Below are 20,945 nucleotides of genomic sequence, written 5' to 3' on the forward strand. Positions count from 1 at the left end.
TCTTTTTTATGGTGGTGGATGTTTTTGGTATACTGTTTTATCTCATTCCTGTTTTTTTTTTTTTTTTTTTCAGAATCTGATAAAGAGGAGAAACCACAAAGTACGGTCATACCCAAGGAAGTGACACCAGCCCTGTGCTCACTAATGAGCAGCTATGGTAGTCTCTCAGGGTCAGAGAGTGAGCCAGAAGGTAAGTCATGGCCTCAGTTGATAGGTTTGTTTTATTGCTCTTTGAATTTGATGTATACTGTGCATCAGTAGCATCATTTCATGTATGTCTTTCTGAGGACAAAATGTATCAAGAGCATTGTTTATTTAATCTTCATATTTTTCATTTGATTCAGAAGTGATGTTAGCATGGGATAAAGGAAAGCTGGAGAAATGAGGAAATGTGTTGTTAGCCTGGGAGAAAAGGGCAAAAATAATACAGTGACAGAATAGGAAAGGGAAGAGATAATATGCCATTAATGGAATCAAAGACAATTCTAAAAGATACAGCAAAGAAAGTTAATTTGTTGTTTCCTACTCTCAATTCTTGTCTTAACATGTTTATAGCACCTTTGGTAGATGAATAGAGGTCCTTTGTGACAAAGTGGATGGTAGAATTCCTTACATGTATATAGAACGTTATTTTTTATAGAGCATATTTACATAAATTGCCTCATTTGGAGAACACAATAACTCTGTGCTTGTGGTTGAGTTAGCCTGTATGTTTCAAAGACTGGATAAAATGGAATTCCTTCAAGGTTTTTTCTGAGGAGTCAGTGATGTGCAGGATACATGTCTGACCTTTAAAGATGATAATAAACCAGCTTAACGTAGCGTCTTTTTTTAGGGTCACCTAAAAGAGTTATTATGTTATTAATCTAATGTGTCAATTATAAACCCAAGGTTCATATAAATAATCAGCATTTGTTTAATGAATAAGTCTGTGTCCTTCTGTTGGAAACCTGGCTCTGCATGGTGAATTTATTTGGGCTTTACCAACCATGAGAGAATTCCTGTGTATGTGTCTCTGTACAAGATGTGTAATCACAGTAGGAGCTGTACTGAAGATAAGAGTACAGGGTCTGCAAGTGAGTGTGTAAAAAGAAAGGAAGATTTGAGTGTAATTGGATGAAGATGGCAGCACTTTTAATGTTGATTAAATTAGAGATAATCACTCTGTAGTTGGAAGATGTTGAAGGAGAAAGAGTTGGGATTTAATATGAAGGATAATGTTTAGATGTATCCGTAACATAGGGATTTTTCTTCTTTTTTTAATGGACCGTGGTTTACTGTGGTAGCTGGTTAAAAGCTACTTGAATTTTGAAATACAAACTACTTTGGCCTTATCAGAGTATTTCTTAACTGATGGTTGCCTCTTCTTGTTTTTATTTTAATTTTAAGAAAAACAGTATTTATTTCTTTACTCTTGTTTCCAGTACACTGATATGAAGATGGAGTTATTCTTTAAACACATATTACATTTCTTGCTTATCGCTTGTATTTATGACGGGTGATAGCAATGAAAGCTATTACCAGATTACTGAATTTTATAAAAACAAGTTGCACTAATGCTCTCCTCTCTCTCTCTCTCTCTCTCTTAAGATGAAACATTTAATACTTTCATTCTCATGTCTTAATTTTGAGGCTGCCACCATTTTTAAATTAGAAGAAAGAAAGGAAACTGGGAGTGATCTTTGAGATTCCACTCCTTCATTTATGGAACCTTAAGCTTAACTTCTTTGCAAAGTTAGTATGTGGCAGAGCTGTTGTAAAGCCTAGGTTTGGGACTGAAAAATCTTAAACACCAACTTTCGTTTTAGGCATTCTCTGTGTTACATTTACTGTCTTCCTGAACAGAAATGCATAGCCTTTTCTTAAAGATAACAAGATATTGTCTATTAAAAGATAAATTTTACCTTATATGAATTTATTTTTACTGATTGTCTAAAATGCCCTGCTTGAAGGAAAAAGCCTTTGCTTCACATTCCTAAGGCCTAAGAATTATTTTATGTAGTTTGAATTCAGCTTTATTGAGCCATCCAGGTCACTAGCAAGTTTCCAACTTCCATTGTAAATTCTGGGCTGTAGGATAGCATATTGACACATAGGGACTTTGGAAGAAATAAACCAAAGAAATAAAGTGGGCTTTCTCTGAGCTATGAAATAGCATCTAGAAGGCTCCTTACTTAAGTGGATTTTAAATGGAGGGGAGCATTCTGATTCCTCACAGATTTAAACAATTGTATCATCTTAGTTAATATCTATCTCAACTTAGGAGTTAATACAGGTATATAGAGGATTTTAAACATGAATTGTGCTTTTTTTCCAGAAACAGTTTTAAACAAGGAAGGAGTCCCTTAAGAAAGACTGAAACAAAACAAGAGGCTAAGCTTGGCTTTGGGGATTTCAAAATCATTAAGCTATACATAGGAAAGAAAATTTCAATGAGTAATATTTCCAAATCAATTAGTTTGAAATCTCTTCCAGATTTTACATGTTAGTTTTTTGTTTTTGTTTTGCCATGTTAGAAGTTAAGCACAGTTTTATAGCTCTCCAAAATTGTTGTTTTTTCAAAATGATTTGGGCTGTGACTGGAGGTCCTCCATTGAAAACTCATGTTTAAAGACCACATGCCAAAAAGGATTTATAGGTTTGAAAAAGTGCAGTGGTTATATTTTAAATTTATTTGAATTGATAAACATTGCATTAAAATATGATACTAAGCTGGGAAATGTTGTGAGCCTCAAGAAAAATATAAATGGTTCTGGTTCCTCGTTCCTTAGCAGAAAATTGACAGTGTAAGCTCTGATTCATTTGACTTTTGTATTCCTGGATTGGAAGACCAATACTTGAAGGGGAAGGGAATAATAGAAATTAGAACTCTGTCTTTTCTTATTGCCTTTTGTTATTATTCTCATAGTTTTGAACTCTATAAACCACTTGAATTCTTTGCTCCTTTTATGGTTACATTTCTGATTTTTTTTTCTTTTTTCTATCACTTTGAGGGCACATCAAAACCACTATCATTATAGCAAATTCTTTTTTTTTTTTTTCTTTTTGAGCTAGAGAGTGTGCATGATGTGCACTTGAGTTGGGTAGAGAGGGAGAGCGAATCTCAAGCAGGCTCCATGCTATGTAGAACCTGGCTTGGGGGCTCAGTCATACAACCCTGAGATCATGACTTGAGCTAAAATCAAGAGTCAGATGCTTAACTGACTGAGCCACCCAGGCACCCCTGTCATAGCATATTCTTTATATATTGTTGATTCTGGGTCAGGTCCTGTTTTATGTGCTTTACTCATTTAGTTATCACAGTAACTTCATGTAGCAGGTGCCATTATTTGTGAGGATATTTAGGCAGAGATAAGTAACTTGCCTGAAGATCGCAACTAGTATGTGATGAAACTAGAACTTGAACCTAACAGTTTGGGACTAGGATTTATGCTTCTAAGACTTATTACCCTGTACTTTGTTTCAAAGGTAGTTATCACATTTGGTCTTATGTAATACTTGGGTGTTGAAGGTTTTGAGGGATATGATTAGATTCCTATACTCTTGTCCAGGCAATTGAACCCAGTCTCCCACCTTCTAGAATTGAATTCTTTATATCATATCACCTTGTCAGAAATACAGAATAACCATTTTAGGAGTGAGAGGAGGAGATCCTTAAAACTTGTCAGTTTTCAACTAATCATATGGTTCTTTTCTTTATTCTTCTTAATATGGTGAAATATATTGATTGATTTTCAAGTATCAAACCAACCTTTATTCCTGAAATAAAATCTACTTGGTCTTTTACTAATAATTTATAAAAGATATTTATTTACTATCTTTATTTATTTGTTAAAGATATTTACCTCCATGGTCATGAAGGATGTGTTTTTCTTTTCTTATAATGACTTTGTCTGGATTTGGTATGAGTGGGATCTATTTCCTCCACCTCTTTTTTAAGACTTTGTGTAGGATTGCTACCATTTTGTCTTATTTGTAGAATTCAGTAATGGAGTTATCTGTACCTGGCATTTTAGAGGAGGGGGTAGACTTTCAATTATGAATTAAATTTCCTTAATAGGTAGAGGACTATTCAGATTTTCTGATTTTTCTTGTTCAGTTTGGTAATTTGTGTTTTTCAAAAAAATCTGTTTCATTTCTGTTGTCAAATTTATTGGCATAAAGTTGTTCATAATATTTTCTTGTGATATCTGTAGGATCTGTAGTGATATCCCCCCTTTGATTCCTCATATTATTAAATGGTATTTTTTTCTTTTTTTCTTGCTCAATCTTGCTAGATGTTTATTAATTTTGTTAATCTTTTAGAGTGTACCAACTTCTGATTTTTCTATTTATATTTTTCTTTATTGTCTGCTTGTAATTCATTGATTTTTCACTCTGTTATTTCCTCTCTTTTCACTATCTGATTTAGTGGAAGTTCAGATAATTGATTTTAGGCTTTTCTTTATTTCTAATAAAAGCAATCAAAACTATAAATTTGTCTCCATGCACTGCTTTAGCTGCATCCTATAAATTTACATTATGTTTTCATTTTTATTTTTTAAAAAATATTTTCTAACATCTCATGATTTGTTCTTTAACTCATGGGTTATTTAGACATATGTTGTTTAGTTTCCAGAGATTGGAGGTTTTCTAGATAGTTTTCTGTTAACTGATTTTACTTGAATTCTGTTACAGTCAGAGAGCATACTTTGTACACTTGCCAGGCATTTTTTGTTTTTTGTTTTTCCAGCTTATTGAGACTTGTTTTATAGCCTAGCACAAGTGAATGTTTATGTGAACTTGACAAAAACGTATCTTGGATTGAGTGTTTGTCAGTTTGAGTTGTTAGGGTACTCAGGTCTTCTATATTCCTGCTCATTTTCTGTTTAATTGTTCTTCAGTTACTGAGAGCAAAGTGTTAAAATTGTCTCCAACCTTAATAATGGATTTGTCTTTTTCTTGTTTCAGTTCTTTTAAGCTTTTGCTACACGTATAATGAAATTCTGTTATTAGGTGTTACTGTTTTATCTTCTTGATGAATTGATTTCTTTATCCTTATGAACTGTCCTTCTTTGTCCCTGGTGATGGTCCCTATTCTGAAGTCTCCTTTGTCTGATATTGATGTAGCCGATCCAGCTTTTTTATGATTGCTATATGTATCGTATTTTCTTTCCTCCTTTTGCTTTTAATCTGTGTCTGGTCACAGACAGTCTTTGCTTCATACTTCCTTGATAACTGAGATTTCATCTCCGTTCTGTTTGTGCAAAGCAAGAACTGCCAACAATTTAAGGTTGGTTTCTTGTAGACATTATGTAGTTGATCTTGTTCCCCACATTCTCTCTTCCCCCAGTCTGACCACTCACCCTTTTAAGTGGGATGTTTAAGTTATTTATATATATTGTAATTATTGATATGGCTGTTTCTTTTTGTCTTTGTTCTGTTTTCCTTCTTTCTTGCCTTTGGATTTATGCTGTCTTATTATTAGGGCAGTGTAAATATGGGTTTATTTGTTGAACCTCTTTGTTTTGCTTTTTAGGAGTTGGTCTATATATAGTATGTAGCTTCAGCTTATCACAATATACTTTCAGTGGTATTATACCATTTCATATATGTAATTTAAGAATTTTATAGCAATATACTTACATTTTCCTCTTCCCTTCCTTTATGCTCTTGTTATCAGATTTTCCTACAGGTGTTATGAATCCCACATACATTGTTTCTATTTTTGCTTAGAGTAGTCAGTTATCTTTAAAACCTTTTTCAAATCAGAAAAAAATGTCTTTTTGTATTTACCCCTATATTGACGGTTTCTGACACTCTTCATTCCTTTGGGTAGATGCAAGTTTCCATCTGATACTATTTCCTTCATCGAGATCACTTCCTGCAGCTCTTTGTGGTAATCTCTTCAATTATTGGCAGTTATATTTCCAATCTGAAAAATACTGTACTGCATTGAAAATGCCTAGTTTTTATTAATAAGTAGCCAGGATTATGGCTACTGGGGGGAGTATTATGACTTTTTGGGTTATTTTTGGAAGTTTACCTGTTTTTTTATTGTTTTTGTATTTGTTCTCATCACATTTAGAAGCTCCCATTAAGACTGAAGCAGACATTCTGGTGGAAGATGAGGTTCTTCATAACAATACTCCTAAGAGATCAAGGAACAATGTTAAAGTGACTGTTAAAAACTATAGGAGCCCAAAGAAAAGTTTTAAAAAGACAAACCCTAAGAGGAAAAAAGATTATCACAACTATCATACCTTATTTGAACCAAGGACACACCATCCATATCTCCTGGAAATGGTAAGTGACTTTTCTTTACATTCTGATCTCTCTTTTCTTCTCAGGTGATGAAGCCAGAGCCACTGGGTTTCTGCATGGGTTCATGCATGCATGCTTTTTAACTTCACCAAAGACCTTTATTCTTTGAAGACTTATTTGTGTATCTTAATTTTGAAGCTGCATTTGGCATATAGCTGATGTTTAGTAAATGTGGAATCATTACACTTTTTAAAACTGCTAAAAATGAAAGAATCTGTAGATTTAATTGATAAGGAAATATGTATTAAGGTGTACTGACATTTTTAAAGTTTTCACTGAAAGCACAGCTAAGTACAATGGCAGACTAAAAGGAGGAAGAGGTTTTTATGTGTTTATTTTGTGCATTATTGGCTTTATTCTCAGTGTGATGTGCTGAAAAATCTTATTTCTTCACATTTTAAGAGGAAGCAGCACATCTTTTGATTCTAAGTAATGGACATGAAGCTGTTCAAAGATCCAGTTCTTTCATACTAAGGGTAATAGAAAAATATTCCAAAATTTTTACTAGACTTGTAGAACTTTTTTTTTCTTTCTTTCTTTCTTTCTTTCTTTCTTTCTTTCTTTCTTTCTTTCTTTCTTTCTTTCTTTCTTTCTTTTTTTTTTTTTTTTTAGATTTATTCATTTATTTATGATAGACATAGAGAGAAAGAGAGGCAGAGATAAAGGCAGAGGGAGAAGCAGGCTCCATGCCAGGAGCCCAACGCGGGACTTGATCCTGGGACTCCAGTATTGCCCTGGGCCAAAGGCAGGCGCCAAACCGCTGAGCCACCCAGGGATCCCCTAGAACTTTTGACAGTGTGTGAAAAGTCCTTTTTGCCCTGTCAGCTAAATGCTTACACTGTAGCTAAGGTGTTCTGTGGCTACCCTCTTTGAGGTGTTACATGGAGACCCAGTTGCTTCTTATTTGAATTGATCTGAAGTGTACTCTTTATTTTATAAATTTCAGTGTTTATATAAAGTAAGTTGCATTTTTAAAATACCTTGTAAGTGGTAAATTAAATCATCTCTTCACAGAACGTTCATTCCTCTGTGATGTTTCTAAACTAATAACATCAGAAAATAAATTGAATGATCTTACCCTTTTTGGCAAATCATATATGATTCCTTGGTTATGTATTTCTTCTAAATACCAGGAATTTTTTTAGATTGCCTTCAATTGCAACAGGCACAAAAATGAAAAGTTGTAAAAATCCAGGACTGTTGGGATTTTTTACTGCTGGTTTCATCACTACTATATTTACTGTATCTGCTTATAAGTTTCTATACTGTTTGTAGGTTTAGGTTTAAGAGGGTCCTCTTTGACATGATTTGTAGGTTAAAGAATTACAGACTTTTAAACCTACATTTCCTGTCCTTTGTTTAGATACTCCTAGAAAGGACTGAAAATGTGAACATTTATGCTGTTTAAAAACTAGATAGTCTTGGTGTAAGTTAAGAGGAAATGTTCTTGCATTATTTTTTTAGTGAAATGATTTAAATATATATTTATATATAGGTTATAAATATAAGTTATTATAAATATATATCTTTATTCTGTATTCTTTATATGGAGAAGGTATATATAATATTTTAGATTGTGTTTCCTGGATATATTTTATTTACCAGCTAATCATTTTATTTATTGTTTTTTAGCTTTTAGCTCCAGACATTCGACATGAAAGAAATGTGATTTTACAGTGTGTTCGGTACATCATCAAAAAGGACTTTTTTGGACTTAATACTAATTCTGCAAAAACTAAAGATGTATAGGTACCAGCACTCATGTGAAATAGGCCCATCCTAAAGTTAGTGGAGGAAAACCTTTTTTAAAAAAAAAAACAACTGGATTAATAATTGTAGACCTTATGAAATATTATGTTGGATTTTTAATTCTTTCCTTTGAATCTATGCAAATAAATACATAACTGGTTTTAAGACTCTGTCTCTATTGTTGGGGTTTGCCTAATATTTGCTGGTAGAGTTCTACTTTTTACTTATATTTATTTGTATTATTGCTGTCAGGTAAGGAAGTCTGCTGTGGGACCAGTCAAAAATTGAAGATATTGGGTTAGTAGTAAAGAAAAAGACCTTAAAAATGTTTAATTCAGCAAACATAATTGAGCAAAGCTGTAGGTTACGGAGAGAAGTACAGTCATTTCGTCTTTATTTTATTATTTTTTAAAGATTTTATTTATTTATTCATGAGAGACACAGAGAGAGAGAGACAGAGACACAGGCAGAGGGAGAAGCAGGCTCAATGCTGGGAGCCCGATGTGGGACTCGATCCCGGGTCTCCAGAATCACGCCCTGGGCTGAAGGCGGCGCTAAACTGCTGGGCCACCCGACCTGCCCCGTCATTTTGTCTAAATGCAGGAAAATGAGAATCATCCTTTAACTGTAGCAAGGGGGATTATTTAAATAATAAACCATATCAAATTAATACACTCAAAAGGTCTTGAAATTTAAAATTTCCCAGTTTATTTCCAAGGACATTCGGAAATTCACCTATTGACACTATTTAAGTAGTTCAAATACTGAATGTTTGGAATATTGACATAGATAAGGCCTCTGTGTATGTTTAGATTCACTGGAAGTGCTTCTTTTTGGTATGGTTCAGAATTGGACCTTTTTAATTTCTCAAATGTAAAGCATGGTACTTGATGAGGTCCATCTAATTTGTAGCAAAAACTGTAGTTCGTGAAATAATGTAAAACCTCAGTTTTAATATTTAAAACTGAGCATATTTCTTAATTGAACCCTTTTAAAATGTTTTTAAATAAACAGATCTTTTTTGAGTCTTTTTAATACCAGAGTTTGTTTTTTTTAAAGATTTTATTTATTTATTCATGAGGGACACAGAGAGAGAAGCAGAGACACAGGCAGAGGGAGAAGCAGGCTCCCTGCAGGAAGCCGGAGGCGAGACTTGATCCTGGGACCCCGGGACCACGCCCTGAGCCGAAAGCAGATGTTTAACCACTGAGCCACCCAGGTGTCCCAATATCAGAGGTTTTGATCTTATGTCCTAGTCGCTTGTGCTAGCTAGAACTGGAGCCTTCCTTTTTTAAATTTAAAAGAAAATTAATCTGATGTGGTTGAAAAATTGAATTTTTTCTAACATTGTGATTATTGAAGTCCATGAGTCTTGCCTGCAAGAAAAAGGCAAGCAAGAAAGCTGATGGCAGCCCTGAAGAAAGATCTCTTGTTCCTATATTTATAAGATCCTATCCAGAATCCGGGAACACCTGGCATATAACGCTATGATACTACAGACCAAAGATCAAAATTCATATTTAGGTCAGTGTTTCCCAACTTTGTAACTGCCATACAGACTTTTTTTTTCTTTTAAGATTTTTTTAATTTATGAGAGACAGAGAGGCAGAGACACAGGCAGAGGGAGAAGCAGGCTCCATGCAGGGAGCCCGACTAGGACTCAATCCTGGGTCTCCAGGATCATGCCCCAGGCTGAAGGCAGCGCTAAACTGCTGAGCCACCTGGGCTGCCCCACCATACAGACCTTTTTATTCTGTTTAACTCTCCTCCTGCAATGAATCCCATGTTTTAGAAAATTATCTGTCCAGCACATTACTTAATTCAATTTATGTAACACTGTTGAGTGCTTATTTATGTGCTGCCAGTATACATGGATTAAAAATAGAAAAATGAATGAGGCTTGCCTGACTTTAAGGGATTCAGTTTAATTTTTACATTATTCATAGCTGTGACTCTTAACCCAATTCATCTCATCAGGATGAAGTAACCAGCGTTATACACTGGGTTGATATCCTAAAATCTGACTTACTCTGCAGTTTTATCATAGGCTGGCATGCAAGTTCCATAGGCTTTAAATACTAAATGAATTCAGACTCCTAGGCTGCTTTCACAGACCCCCATAACTCCAGGGATATTCACAATCACTGCTTTAGAGTATATTGTACAAAGTTTTATTTTCAATTTCTCTTGTTTTCTAATAAATGTATTTAAGACTGAAACTGCTCTTCTGAGTATTGCCTTGTCTATATCTGGCCGTCTTGAGCTCTAGTGACTGTCAGTTATTTCTAGTGGGTAATTTCAGATTCAGTTGCCTTTATATTTAACCCAGGAATTCAAGTGCATTTAATTTCTAAGCACCATATAGCCTATGTGGTTTCTACTTTATGAAATACACAGTCAATATTTGTAAATATTCTGTGAGTGTTTTCAGGGGGAAGGGTGCCTGCCCTTGGATACAAGGTTTTTTTGGATTTAGCTTGTTAATTGTTCATACCATCTACATTCCTGTCCAACTGTTCGTATAACAAACTGATTTCTGAATGTAAAAGAAAGCATTATATGATGACTTGTGGTGAGTTGTGTCTTTTATAACTGTGAAATACTCTTGTCCTCAGTACTCTCTGCATTGACCTATTTTCCCTCAATTAATGTAGTCAAAACAGCTTTTTGGGAGTTCAGTCTAATAGCCTCTGGGGAATTTAATCCACTTATATTAATTGAAATTGTTGAAATGTTTGGAGGGACCATCCTAGCCTTTTTTTTTTTTTTTTTTTTTTGTATCTTATTTCAGCATTTCAGTGGCATGATTGTTGTTTTTTTCTCTTCATTTTTCTTTCTAGTGCTTCGGAGACAATTAAACCTATTGCTGTTCCTTTAGTGGTTATCTTTTTCTCTGAGTCTGTAGATACAGTGGCCCTATCTTCCATTTCTCTCCGTTAGCATCGTAGCACTTCCCTTCCTGGACATCTCCTTCTGTCATCGTGTGGGATTTGTTTTGGATTCATTTCTGTTACCTTGGTGTGTGTTTGTGTGTGTTTTAATAGTATGCGTAGTTATTTAGACAAATACAAGTATTACTGTTTCCTTCTCACTGCTTTTTCTTTCATCCCAAGATTAGTTTTTTGGTTTACTGCAGTGTATCATCAGGTAATTAATCCATCAGTTTGAATCCTCCATTTGAATTTTTTTTTTAATTGAGTTTAGGGTGTTAAGTTCAAAATCCTTTCCCTTCAGAATTTTGAAGCATTCACGTGATGGTCTGTTAGCATCCAGTATTGCTGATTCAAAAAATCAGACACCAATCTAATTCTCTCACCTTCTCTTTTTATTTATTGATAAAAACCTGTTTTTCTGTCATTGAAAAGCTTTTAGGATTTTCTTTTTATGCTTGGAGCTCTAGAAGTTTTACCATTATGTGTCTAGGTGTGTGGGACATTTGTCACACCCCATGGTCCTTTCACTCTGTAGAATTGTACCATTCTTGGATGAAGAACAGTTTCTAAAATGGTTTCTTTAATGATTTTCTTTCCATTTTATCTGTTTCATTTTCCTGGAACTCTTTTTGAGTGTGGGACCTCCTGCCTTGATCTTCTGTCACTGGACATTTATGTTTTGTCTTGGGCTTTTTGCTCTGTTCTGGAAGACTTCTTCAGATATTAATGTCCAGATCACTGATTCCCTCTTCAGGCATGTCCATTACATTAGTATTTTAGCTTCTGTTTCATTTTAAGTTTAGTAATTTGTTTTTAAATATTCAAGATGGCTTTCTTGGCCTCACTGCTTTTTTCATTGATGTGGTATCCTTACATTTCTGAGGATATCAGTTGGAATTTCCATGTTATTTTCTATTCCTTCAATTACTTGTATTCTCCATTGCCAACTCCATTGTTTTAATTTGTTCAGTTTACTAATTATCTTTACACTATTTGTTTTCTTTAAAGGATCATTCTTACATATGATATTCACTTGATTAATATATTGGTGATTGGGTGTGTATTTTCCCCACATTGGCATGAGCCTTCTTCAAAAGACACTTACCGGGGCACCTGGGTGGCTCCATTGGTCAAGCGTCTGCCTTTGGCTCGGGTCATGACCTTGGGGTTCTGGGATCGAGCCCCACGTTGGGCTCCCTGCTCTGAGGGTTGCCTGCTTCTCCCTCTGCCTCTGCCTGCCGCTCCCCCTGCTTGTACTCTCTCTCTCTCAAATAAATAAAATATTAAAAAAAAAAAAAAAGACGTTTACCTTGACTGAGAAACGGGGACTTGTTCACGCAGACTGTTTGGAGTACATGGATGGGAAATGGGCAGATCTCTGCTCTTGTCCCATCCTCACCTTCACCTCTTATTCTGAGGATAGACCTCTTCTCTCCAGGGCAGAGCTCTCCCACTCCCACCAACCATTTGGTTTTGGAGGTGGGCAAGGTTAAGACTTGATGGTCACAGCTGGAGGCGTCCACCTTTCTGTCATGTGTACACTCAGCTTAGTGTATCCTTGGGATTGCTTTTATCTTTCGGTTGTCTCTTGGGCCGGTTTGGGCTGAGGCTTTCCACTCTTGCTTTTTATCAGTCTGATCAGCTTTATTGTGGTTCCCCACCTTTAATGGACACCAGAATCACCAGGAGGGCTTGTTAAATCCAGGTTGCAGGGCCCTACCCCCTAAAAATTATAATTAAGGAGGTTGGCATGTGGCCTGTGAATTCGCATTGCTAACAGGTTTATGGGTGATGCTTTTGAGGTTTGTCTGGAGGACCACATTTTAAGAACCACTGTGGGGAACTTACAAGTTTCTCAAAACCACTGGCACCCCAATATTACCTTCTATCTTGTACTCCTTCCCTGTTGTAATCTCCAGTTATTTTTTTTTAAATACCACTTCAAGGAATTTGAAGCATAAAGAGACATAAAAAGAGCTGTTTTAATCTACTTTTAACTTAATTTCTTCATTCATTATATTCTGTTTTAGAGTAAGCATCTTTTAAAAAAATTCTTCTTCTGGCTTTTTAGAAAGCATTTCATTTTGGAGAATTTCAAACCTATGTAAAAGTATAGAGCATCATGTAATGATACCCCTTTTCCCAACTATCAGATAGCAGCTTCGATGCTTTATCAATCTGTGGACAGTCTTATTTTCATCTATAACTCACCTATTCCTCCCCACCCCACCTGAGATTATTTTGAAGCAAATGCCCAGACATCTTACTACTTTATTCCTGTATAATTAGTATATGTCTCTAGAAGATAAGGACTTGAAAAAAATCCCCACCATATCTTTACAATTAATAATTCCTTAAGACCATCAGCTATCCAATCAGACAAATTAAATTTCTATAACTTGTTAAGATAACATAGTTGAGATCATTATGTGTATTTCATTTCATACCTTGTTTATCACAAATGCCAGATTAGAAAAATATACATTGGACATATTTAATATTTGCTCAACTCCTGTGTTGTATTTACTATTATTATCACCTTCCTTTTCTCCATGAAGTAGTAGACCTTTTAAATTCTGAAATGGATGCTATATCTTCATTTAATTGTGAAAATGGCCATGCCAACTGTAGTAGAGCTTGTGGCTACTACTGTTGTGAGAGTGGAGTGGAGGAAGATAGGAACAGACTGTTCCTGCTGAAGGAACAGACCAGGGCAGGTTTTGCCACATATTTAATATTCATTTGAAAGCTGCCCTATTGACTTCCTTTGTCCAGTAACTATTTGCCCCATACGCAAGGCTGATGTGGACTGAATGGTCGCTCTGGGAGAAGAGAAGCCACTTCTACTATGTGGAAGCTGGAGCTTCAGAGGGCAGACTTGCTCCAAAACAGTCTGCTGTTAGCATAGCTGGGGGCTTCTTGGGAGGCACATACGAATTGATTATTTCAAAACTGGGAGAGGAGAAAACTAGTAAATGTGAGTAAATGGAGTAATAAGGAAGACATATGCAGAACATACCTGAATTGAAATTTCTGTTCTTGATCGCTGTTGCCCTAGACTGTGCCCTGCAGAGCAGTGTACCCTTGTGAAACACAACCTGTGGCTAGTGTTTGGAACGCTTTCTGGGTCTTCTCTCGGTCTTTTGTACCTGTTGACTTGAATGTGTCTCTGTGTACCCCCAGGACAACCTATAATAGTTTTCCCTTTTCATAGATTGTGTGAAAGTTTCCATTATTGTGGTTTCCAGCAGTCTTTTATCTCTGGCTATTTGAGGGCAATACCACCATTGCCTGGGTCAAGTATTTGCAGTTTAGTGTCTATACATTTTTCTGGTTATTTTTATATTTTTATTTAATTTGTAGAACTCAACTATAGGCTTTACTTGGATTTCTCCAGTCTTCCATTGTGTCCTTTCTGATGATTAAGTTCAGGATACTATGCTGTATTTAGTCACTGTGTTTCTCAGTTGCCTTGTTCATTTTGTTGTTTTTTTATGACAAGAGCGATATGCTCATTGTAGGAATTCAAATAATCCAGTTGTATATAAGATAAAAAAGGTTTGTTTTGCCCTCTACTATTCTTATCCTATTACCCAGAGGTATCACTGCTAATAGTTTGGTGTGTATTTCCAGACTTTTAAAATACATATATTTACAAATACCTAAATATGCTTATATAAATTTTGTGATGAGGTGGCCGATAGATATTGCTTTGCAAATTTTTCACTTGACAGTATGTCATGAATATTTATATATATGTAAATATATGCACATATGCATATATGCACTTTCACTTTGTAAATCATTCCCCTATGGGGAAATTTGTTTCCAGTTTTTCTCCAATGTTAATGAGACTGCAGTGAACACTACTGAATTTACAGTGATACTCTGTGTATGCATATGTGTGTGTGTTTATGAGTATTTCTGTAGGAGTCTTGGGCTCACAGGTCAAATGCCTTTAAAAGGCTATGTTAAATTACATTCTTATTAAAAATATGTTTAGAAAACATATCGAAACTTGAAATAAGGAAAATAGATTCCTGTATACCCTTTCAGTGTCCTACAAGATCATTGGTTCCCAAAGTGTACCCTAAATTTAGAGGGGGGTCTGTGAAATTCAAACTATTTTCATAATTATAGGACATTTGCCTTTTTCACTCTCATTCTTTTTATGACTGGATAGAGTTTTCCAAAGGCTATATAATATGTGATGCTATATAATATGTGACAGCTAATGGGAAGTGTCCTTGGGTATTCGTGTGTGATCTAGAATTTTCTAAAGTGGTAGATTGAGGATGAACATACATGAGTTTTTAGAGCTTAACTCACGTTCTCAGTACTCTTATTAGCTATCTTTAGTTATGCCTGTTATAGTCTTTGTAACCTTGTAATTATTGAATTAATGTCATCAATAAATTATTTTTTTGAAATGCCAGTGATCTGGAAAACTGTAAAATGATGCCATTCAGCTCACTAATATTTTTTGTATTAGAAAATAGAGATTTAAAAAAAGTTATGTCAATATGTAAATGGTTTGTTGTTTTTAAGTGAATTAATATGCTTAAATTTTGTTTTAATTTCTAATGCTATGTATATTAACAAATAGAATCCACATAAACAAAGGCTCTTGGAGATCTCAATAACTTTTAAGAGTGTAAAGGAGTCCTCAGACTAAAATGTTTGGGAAGTCACTGTACTAGAGCAGTATCTAACAAATCCATCTAATGGTTAACTGACCCTTTTTGTTTGACTGATTGATTAGGGCCCAGACTATGTAACGTCTGGTGTTAACTTGTACAATATCGATAAGCCGCATGTGATTTTTATTTGGTAGAATGACCTATTCATTTTCTCTGGTAGAAAGGATGTCATGATTGTTTAGCCTTGTAAGACATTGATCATTTGACTTAGTAATCTTATTCCCCTTATCCTTTTCCGGTATTGTCTTTTGTCATCCTTTGGGATTCTTTGGTAAAAAGTGAAATCTTTGACCTGTGTTTACTGTGTTGTTTCCAACTTTTGAAAATTATTCCTTGACAGGTTCACAAGAGGTTCTTTTTATCCACGCTCTTACTAATCTTTTTACTGGTTTTGCTGATGCATGAAATACACCAGGTGCTGTAAGACTTTAAGGCTTTAAAGTTAAAATTTTTTTTTGACATTCCCTCAGAGTTCACTTTACATTCAGATGCCTGAAGAGGATATGAAACTCTAAGAGAAGGACCAGGTGGTGCCCAGGCTTCCCCTTCTGTATCCCACGTGGCCTCAGGGACAGGGGGGGTGGGGGTGGATGTGCTTTTCCTTCAAATACTCCTACCCCAGGAGTTGGTCCCATCAGCAGATACTGGTCCAGAGCAGTAGCAGGTCCTTAGTGTTGGACCTTTCAACATGTAACAGGTTGAACTTAGATAACCTTGTTGAGGAATGAGAACATCCCCAAACAGCAAGTAGAGTAATTTTGTTACTCTGTCAGGTGAGATAATGGCATCTTTTTCTTTTCTTTTTCTTTTTTTTTTTTTTTTGCATTTTCCTGACACTAGAGGCCAAACATTTCTCCTCCCCTTTTTTTTTTTTTGGCCATTGCATTCTGTGAATTGTGTGTTCTAATTCCTTATTTCCTATTGATTGCTTGTTTTTTTTTTTTCTTTCTGATTTGTACACATACTCTATTATGGATCTTAATCTTTTGTTAAGTATTGCAGTCTCTTACTAGCATTTTTATTTGGGGAGAAGTTTGTTCTGTTACTTTTTCTGGGATGGCTTTGTGTTATCCTAAAACATATAAGTATATGTTTTCTAATACTTTTGTGATATTGTATTTTGATCTTTAATCTATTTTGCATATAGTATGAGATAAGGATCTGTGACTTAATTCCTTATTCTATAAAAATGTAGAAGAGGAACTTAAACTTATTTTGCTGTTCTAGTCCCTTTATTTTTACAGATAAAATGGTTTACCTTTTGGGGGCACCTGGGTGGCTCAGTTGGTTAAGCATTTACCTTCAGCTCAGGTCATGATCCCTGGGTCTTGGGACTGAGCCCCACATCAGGCTCCCTGCCTACTGGGGAACCTGCTTCTCCCTCTCTTCCCCACTCGTGTTCTCTCTTACTATCTCTGTCTCTCTCAAATAAATAAATAAAATCTTTAAAAAAACAGTTTACTGGGATCCCTGGGTGGCTCAGTGGTTTGGCGCCTGCCTTTGGCCCGGGGCACGATCCTGGAGTACCGGGATCGAGTCCTGCGTCGGGCTCCCAGCATGGAGCCTGCTTCTCCCTCTGCCTGTGTCTCTGCCTCTCTTTCTCTCTCTCTCTCTTATGAATAAATAAAATCTTAAAAAAAAAAACAGTTTACCTTCTTGATTCTGCCTTCTAGATTCTGTGCTCTATAGAAGGGTTTCTGTTTTTCTTTTTTTGAAGATGATAACATGTAATGGGAAATAATCCATTATTAATTTCAGAGTGATTTCTTTTTAATATCTAAATGGACATTTATTTAATCCAGGCTACATTTTCTTCCCATGTTCTTTGCCATGTTTTAAAAACCACTGAAATTGATTCCATGTCTTACTGGAGTGGTAGCAGCAGCCACTTCACAAATTTTGATTTTACACAAATATTGCTGGTTCTAACCACTAAACTACCTTAAGATAACCAATAATTGGGGCCTTTTTTTATGTCACAGTGACTGCTGATTTCTTTTGGTCCTTTCTCACTGGACTGTGGCCTTCTTCTATCTTGAGAGAAGTCGTATGTTATTACCTTGTCTGAGAACATGTAAAATTCTCTACAGTAGACCAATCAGTATTATTTGCAGATGAATTGTATAAATTCCAGAATATCGAAGAATTCTAAAATGGGAAATTCTTGAGAATGTTATTGCATTAAAATGAATCTATGGTAATATCTGTTCTTTCAGCTCTGAAAGTATTTTCTGTTTTTTGTTTTTAGACAATATTGGCTCAATTCCTCCCATATTTATTTTTATATATATTTAAAACAATGCTGAATCACTGTAATAGAACATCTACTTCCTTGCAGAGGCAGGAAAAAGAAAAAGTTCTGAATTAGATACATATTTGTATTCCAAGGCTTGGGTGCATTCTTTTGGATATTTTGAATCATGGGGACATATTCGAGAACAGATTTTTAGACCATAACTAAAATAACAAGGTTTGAATTTGGTAGGCACTCGTTAGATCTCATACAGTTTTTGGTGGATGTGATGATGTGAAACTGTGAGATGAGATATTCATCAAAAAACATTAAATGAGATATCAAGTCAAAACAAGAAAGTATCAATCACGTTAGGTACTGAATCAGACTTGTAGAGCCCAGTATTTATTACCCTTAATCACCTAGGAAGGAAAAATGGCATTTGAAAATTAATTGTTCACTGTGTCAGTCACTATTATTTGGTATCAAGCAGGGACTCCCAAACCCAGCTGATCGTGTGAATATAAGTTTCTACCTGTGATTCTGGGTTTTGTAGATAATAGGTTGTAGCTCAGGAATATTTTAACAAGTTCCCCAGGTGATTAATGTGGTCTGACAGGTTTGGGAAGCACTGATGTAGACCATTGTGTGTGCAGTAGAAGCCCCTGCTGGGCGTCTTTCCGATTAAAATACAGATTGCTGGGACACCCCCTCCCACGTTTCTGACTCATAGTTCTCTGGTTGGGCCTGAGAATTCACGATTCTATTAAGTTCCCAGGAGATGCTGCTTTTGCTGGTCCGGGGACCACACTTTTTTTTTTTTTTTTTAAGATTATATTTTATTTATTCAGAGAGCGAAAAAGGCAGAGACATAGGCAGAGAGAGAAGCACGCTCCCTGCGGGAAGCCCCATGCGAAACTTGATCCTGGGACCCCAGGATCACGTCTGAGCCCTGAGCCGAAGGCAGACGCTCAATGAGCCACCCAGGTGCCCCATGGACCACACTTTGAATACTACTGACAGATCTTCCCCAAGACTTCTCAATTCCAGATTGGTCTCACTCAAAGCAACAACAATTCTGTGGCAAGGTCTAAGGTTTCTCTGGCTTGAACCTTTGCATTTCTTTTTCCTGTTCTACATGGCGATTTTCTTGGGAGCATTAATTGGTGAACCTCTATCCCTAAGAAGAGTTTCGAGTAGAAAGATGTTTGCTGGTTGGGGAGGCTTGGCAGAATGAAAATAGCTGAGGAGTGGTGCAGATCTGGGTGGAAATCCCTGTGCTTTGACCCTGGTAATATTTATTGTGACCTTGGGCAGGGACCATCATCTACTTTGCAGCCACGGAGCTCCAGCCCTTGTGCCTTGCCATGCTTTTGTCCTGCCAGGAGGCCTTTTCTCTTCTTGGAAAGCTCTTCTTTTTCCCCAGTGTCATGTTATTGCTTGCTTAAACTTAGATCTCTCCTCAGCAATCACTTCCTCAGAAAGCCTTTCCTAACCTCCCTAAGTAGGTCAGGTCCTCCTTTGCACACTCAGCACCACGTACCTGCCCTTCTCAGCATCACCACAGTTGCCTTTGTATATCTACTTGTGTGATAACTTGATTTGTCTCCCTCTACTAGACTGTAAGCCCTGGGACTTAGGCTGTAAAGGGGTGGATCAATTTGTGTTTCCTCTTGTGGTCCAGCCACAAACATTGGGCCTGGCACGTAGTAGCTGAATGAATGGAGTTACATATACAAACAGCTGCAAGGGCAGGGTGGGCATTCCCAAATTGACTGCATTCCTGCCTGTGGGTTTCTAGAAGACACTCTCTTATTCTAATGATAAATTAATTCCCTGTCGTGCATGACTATACTCCTTGGTTTCTGTTACTTGCCTGAGTCCTGACGGTACCACTACGGTTTATTAAGTACTTCTTATAGATGTCAGGCACCAGCTATAATCTCATGTTTGCCGTTGATGTAGGAAGTCAAGAATCTCAGTCGGCTAATATCTTGGGTGTTACTTTTTCCTACACTTCTACCAGCCAGTGTGTGTTACAAAGATATGATCTATAGATAGAAGATGCATTTCCTTAAGGAAATATAACAAAAAACAGCAGAAAGCAATTTTATGTTCAAACTAGATCTCTGAGGTAGATTTTGGGATTGGGGCTGATGGTACCAAAGGGGAATAAGGTAATTTTTAACTACTTGCAAACATGATGGCCCTCTCCATATAGTCATCTTACAATGGGGTAACAACATCTGGAAAGTGTGTTCATTTTATAGAGACAGGATGCTTTCGTTACTGGCCAGAACAGGACCAGAGTGACGATATATATCCAAGCTGCGTCTATCTCAATGAGAAAAGGGACTGATAGCCTATAGTTTACAAAAATCGATTCGAAGAGACATATTGACACTAGGAAAGGAGAGGCCCTGGCCCAAAGATCCAACTGTTCTAGGTCCTTTAGACAAATGGCTGGTGTGGAAACATAAGCAATTCAATTACACAACTAGTTATTCTTATGTAATTATGTGTTTACATGCAAGTTTCAGATGAATGCTGGGTTTCCCCCAGGGTCTCTTGTGTTTCTTTTTTTTCTAGACTGTCTTTACAAGACTGTTTGTATGGCAGCTAACCTTAAAAGACCTATTAGCTCTGGAGCACTGGGCAAGTATGCTTACTGCACATTATAAAAGAATTAGGTTCCCTGAATGTAGGGTTCTCCTCCAACTCAACCCACTACATATGCAGGTGCCACCTAGCCCTCTTCTCGGTGTCACGTGAGAGTTGGGACTTGAGGTACCAGTGGAAATACTGACACTCTACTACTATCGCCATGAGTAGAAAGCCCTTTGTCTCTGATCCAGGAGTTTTGTGTCTTCTGGCTCCCATGCGACTGTGGCTGGCTAACTTGTGGTCATGCGGACTTGGATGTCTCTTTCCTTGTGACAGTGACACGAGGGATTGATTTGCTTTTGTTTTTTTTTTTTTTTTTAAGATTTTATTTATTTATTCATGAGAAACACAGAGAGAGGCAGA

At 36.3% G+C, this 20,945-nt stretch overlaps 1 protein-coding gene across 2 annotated transcripts in view; it reads left to right on the forward strand.

Annotated features, from left to right (window-relative positions):
* NUFIP1 (nuclear FMR1 interacting protein 1) overlaps positions 1-20,945 on the forward strand; it is a 74,492-nt gene that overhangs the window by 37,275 nt on the left and 16,272 nt on the right. For both annotated transcript variants that reach the window (XM_049099194.1, XM_025478235.3), the window contains exons 8-10: positions 74-190; positions 6,068-6,285; positions 7,936-13,962. In XM_049099194.1, coding sequence (XP_048955151.1) covers positions 74-190; positions 6,068-6,285; positions 7,936-8,052 — 452 coding nt within the window. In that variant the 3' untranslated portion in view covers positions 8,053-13,962. The remainder of the gene's footprint in view (positions 1-73; positions 191-6,067; positions 6,286-7,935; positions 13,963-20,945) is intronic.

This window comes from Canis lupus, chromosome 22 (genome assembly GCF_003254725.2).
Source record: "Canis lupus dingo isolate Sandy chromosome 22, ASM325472v2, whole genome shotgun sequence".
Classification (NCBI taxonomy): domain Eukaryota; kingdom Metazoa; phylum Chordata; class Mammalia; order Carnivora; family Canidae; genus Canis; species Canis lupus.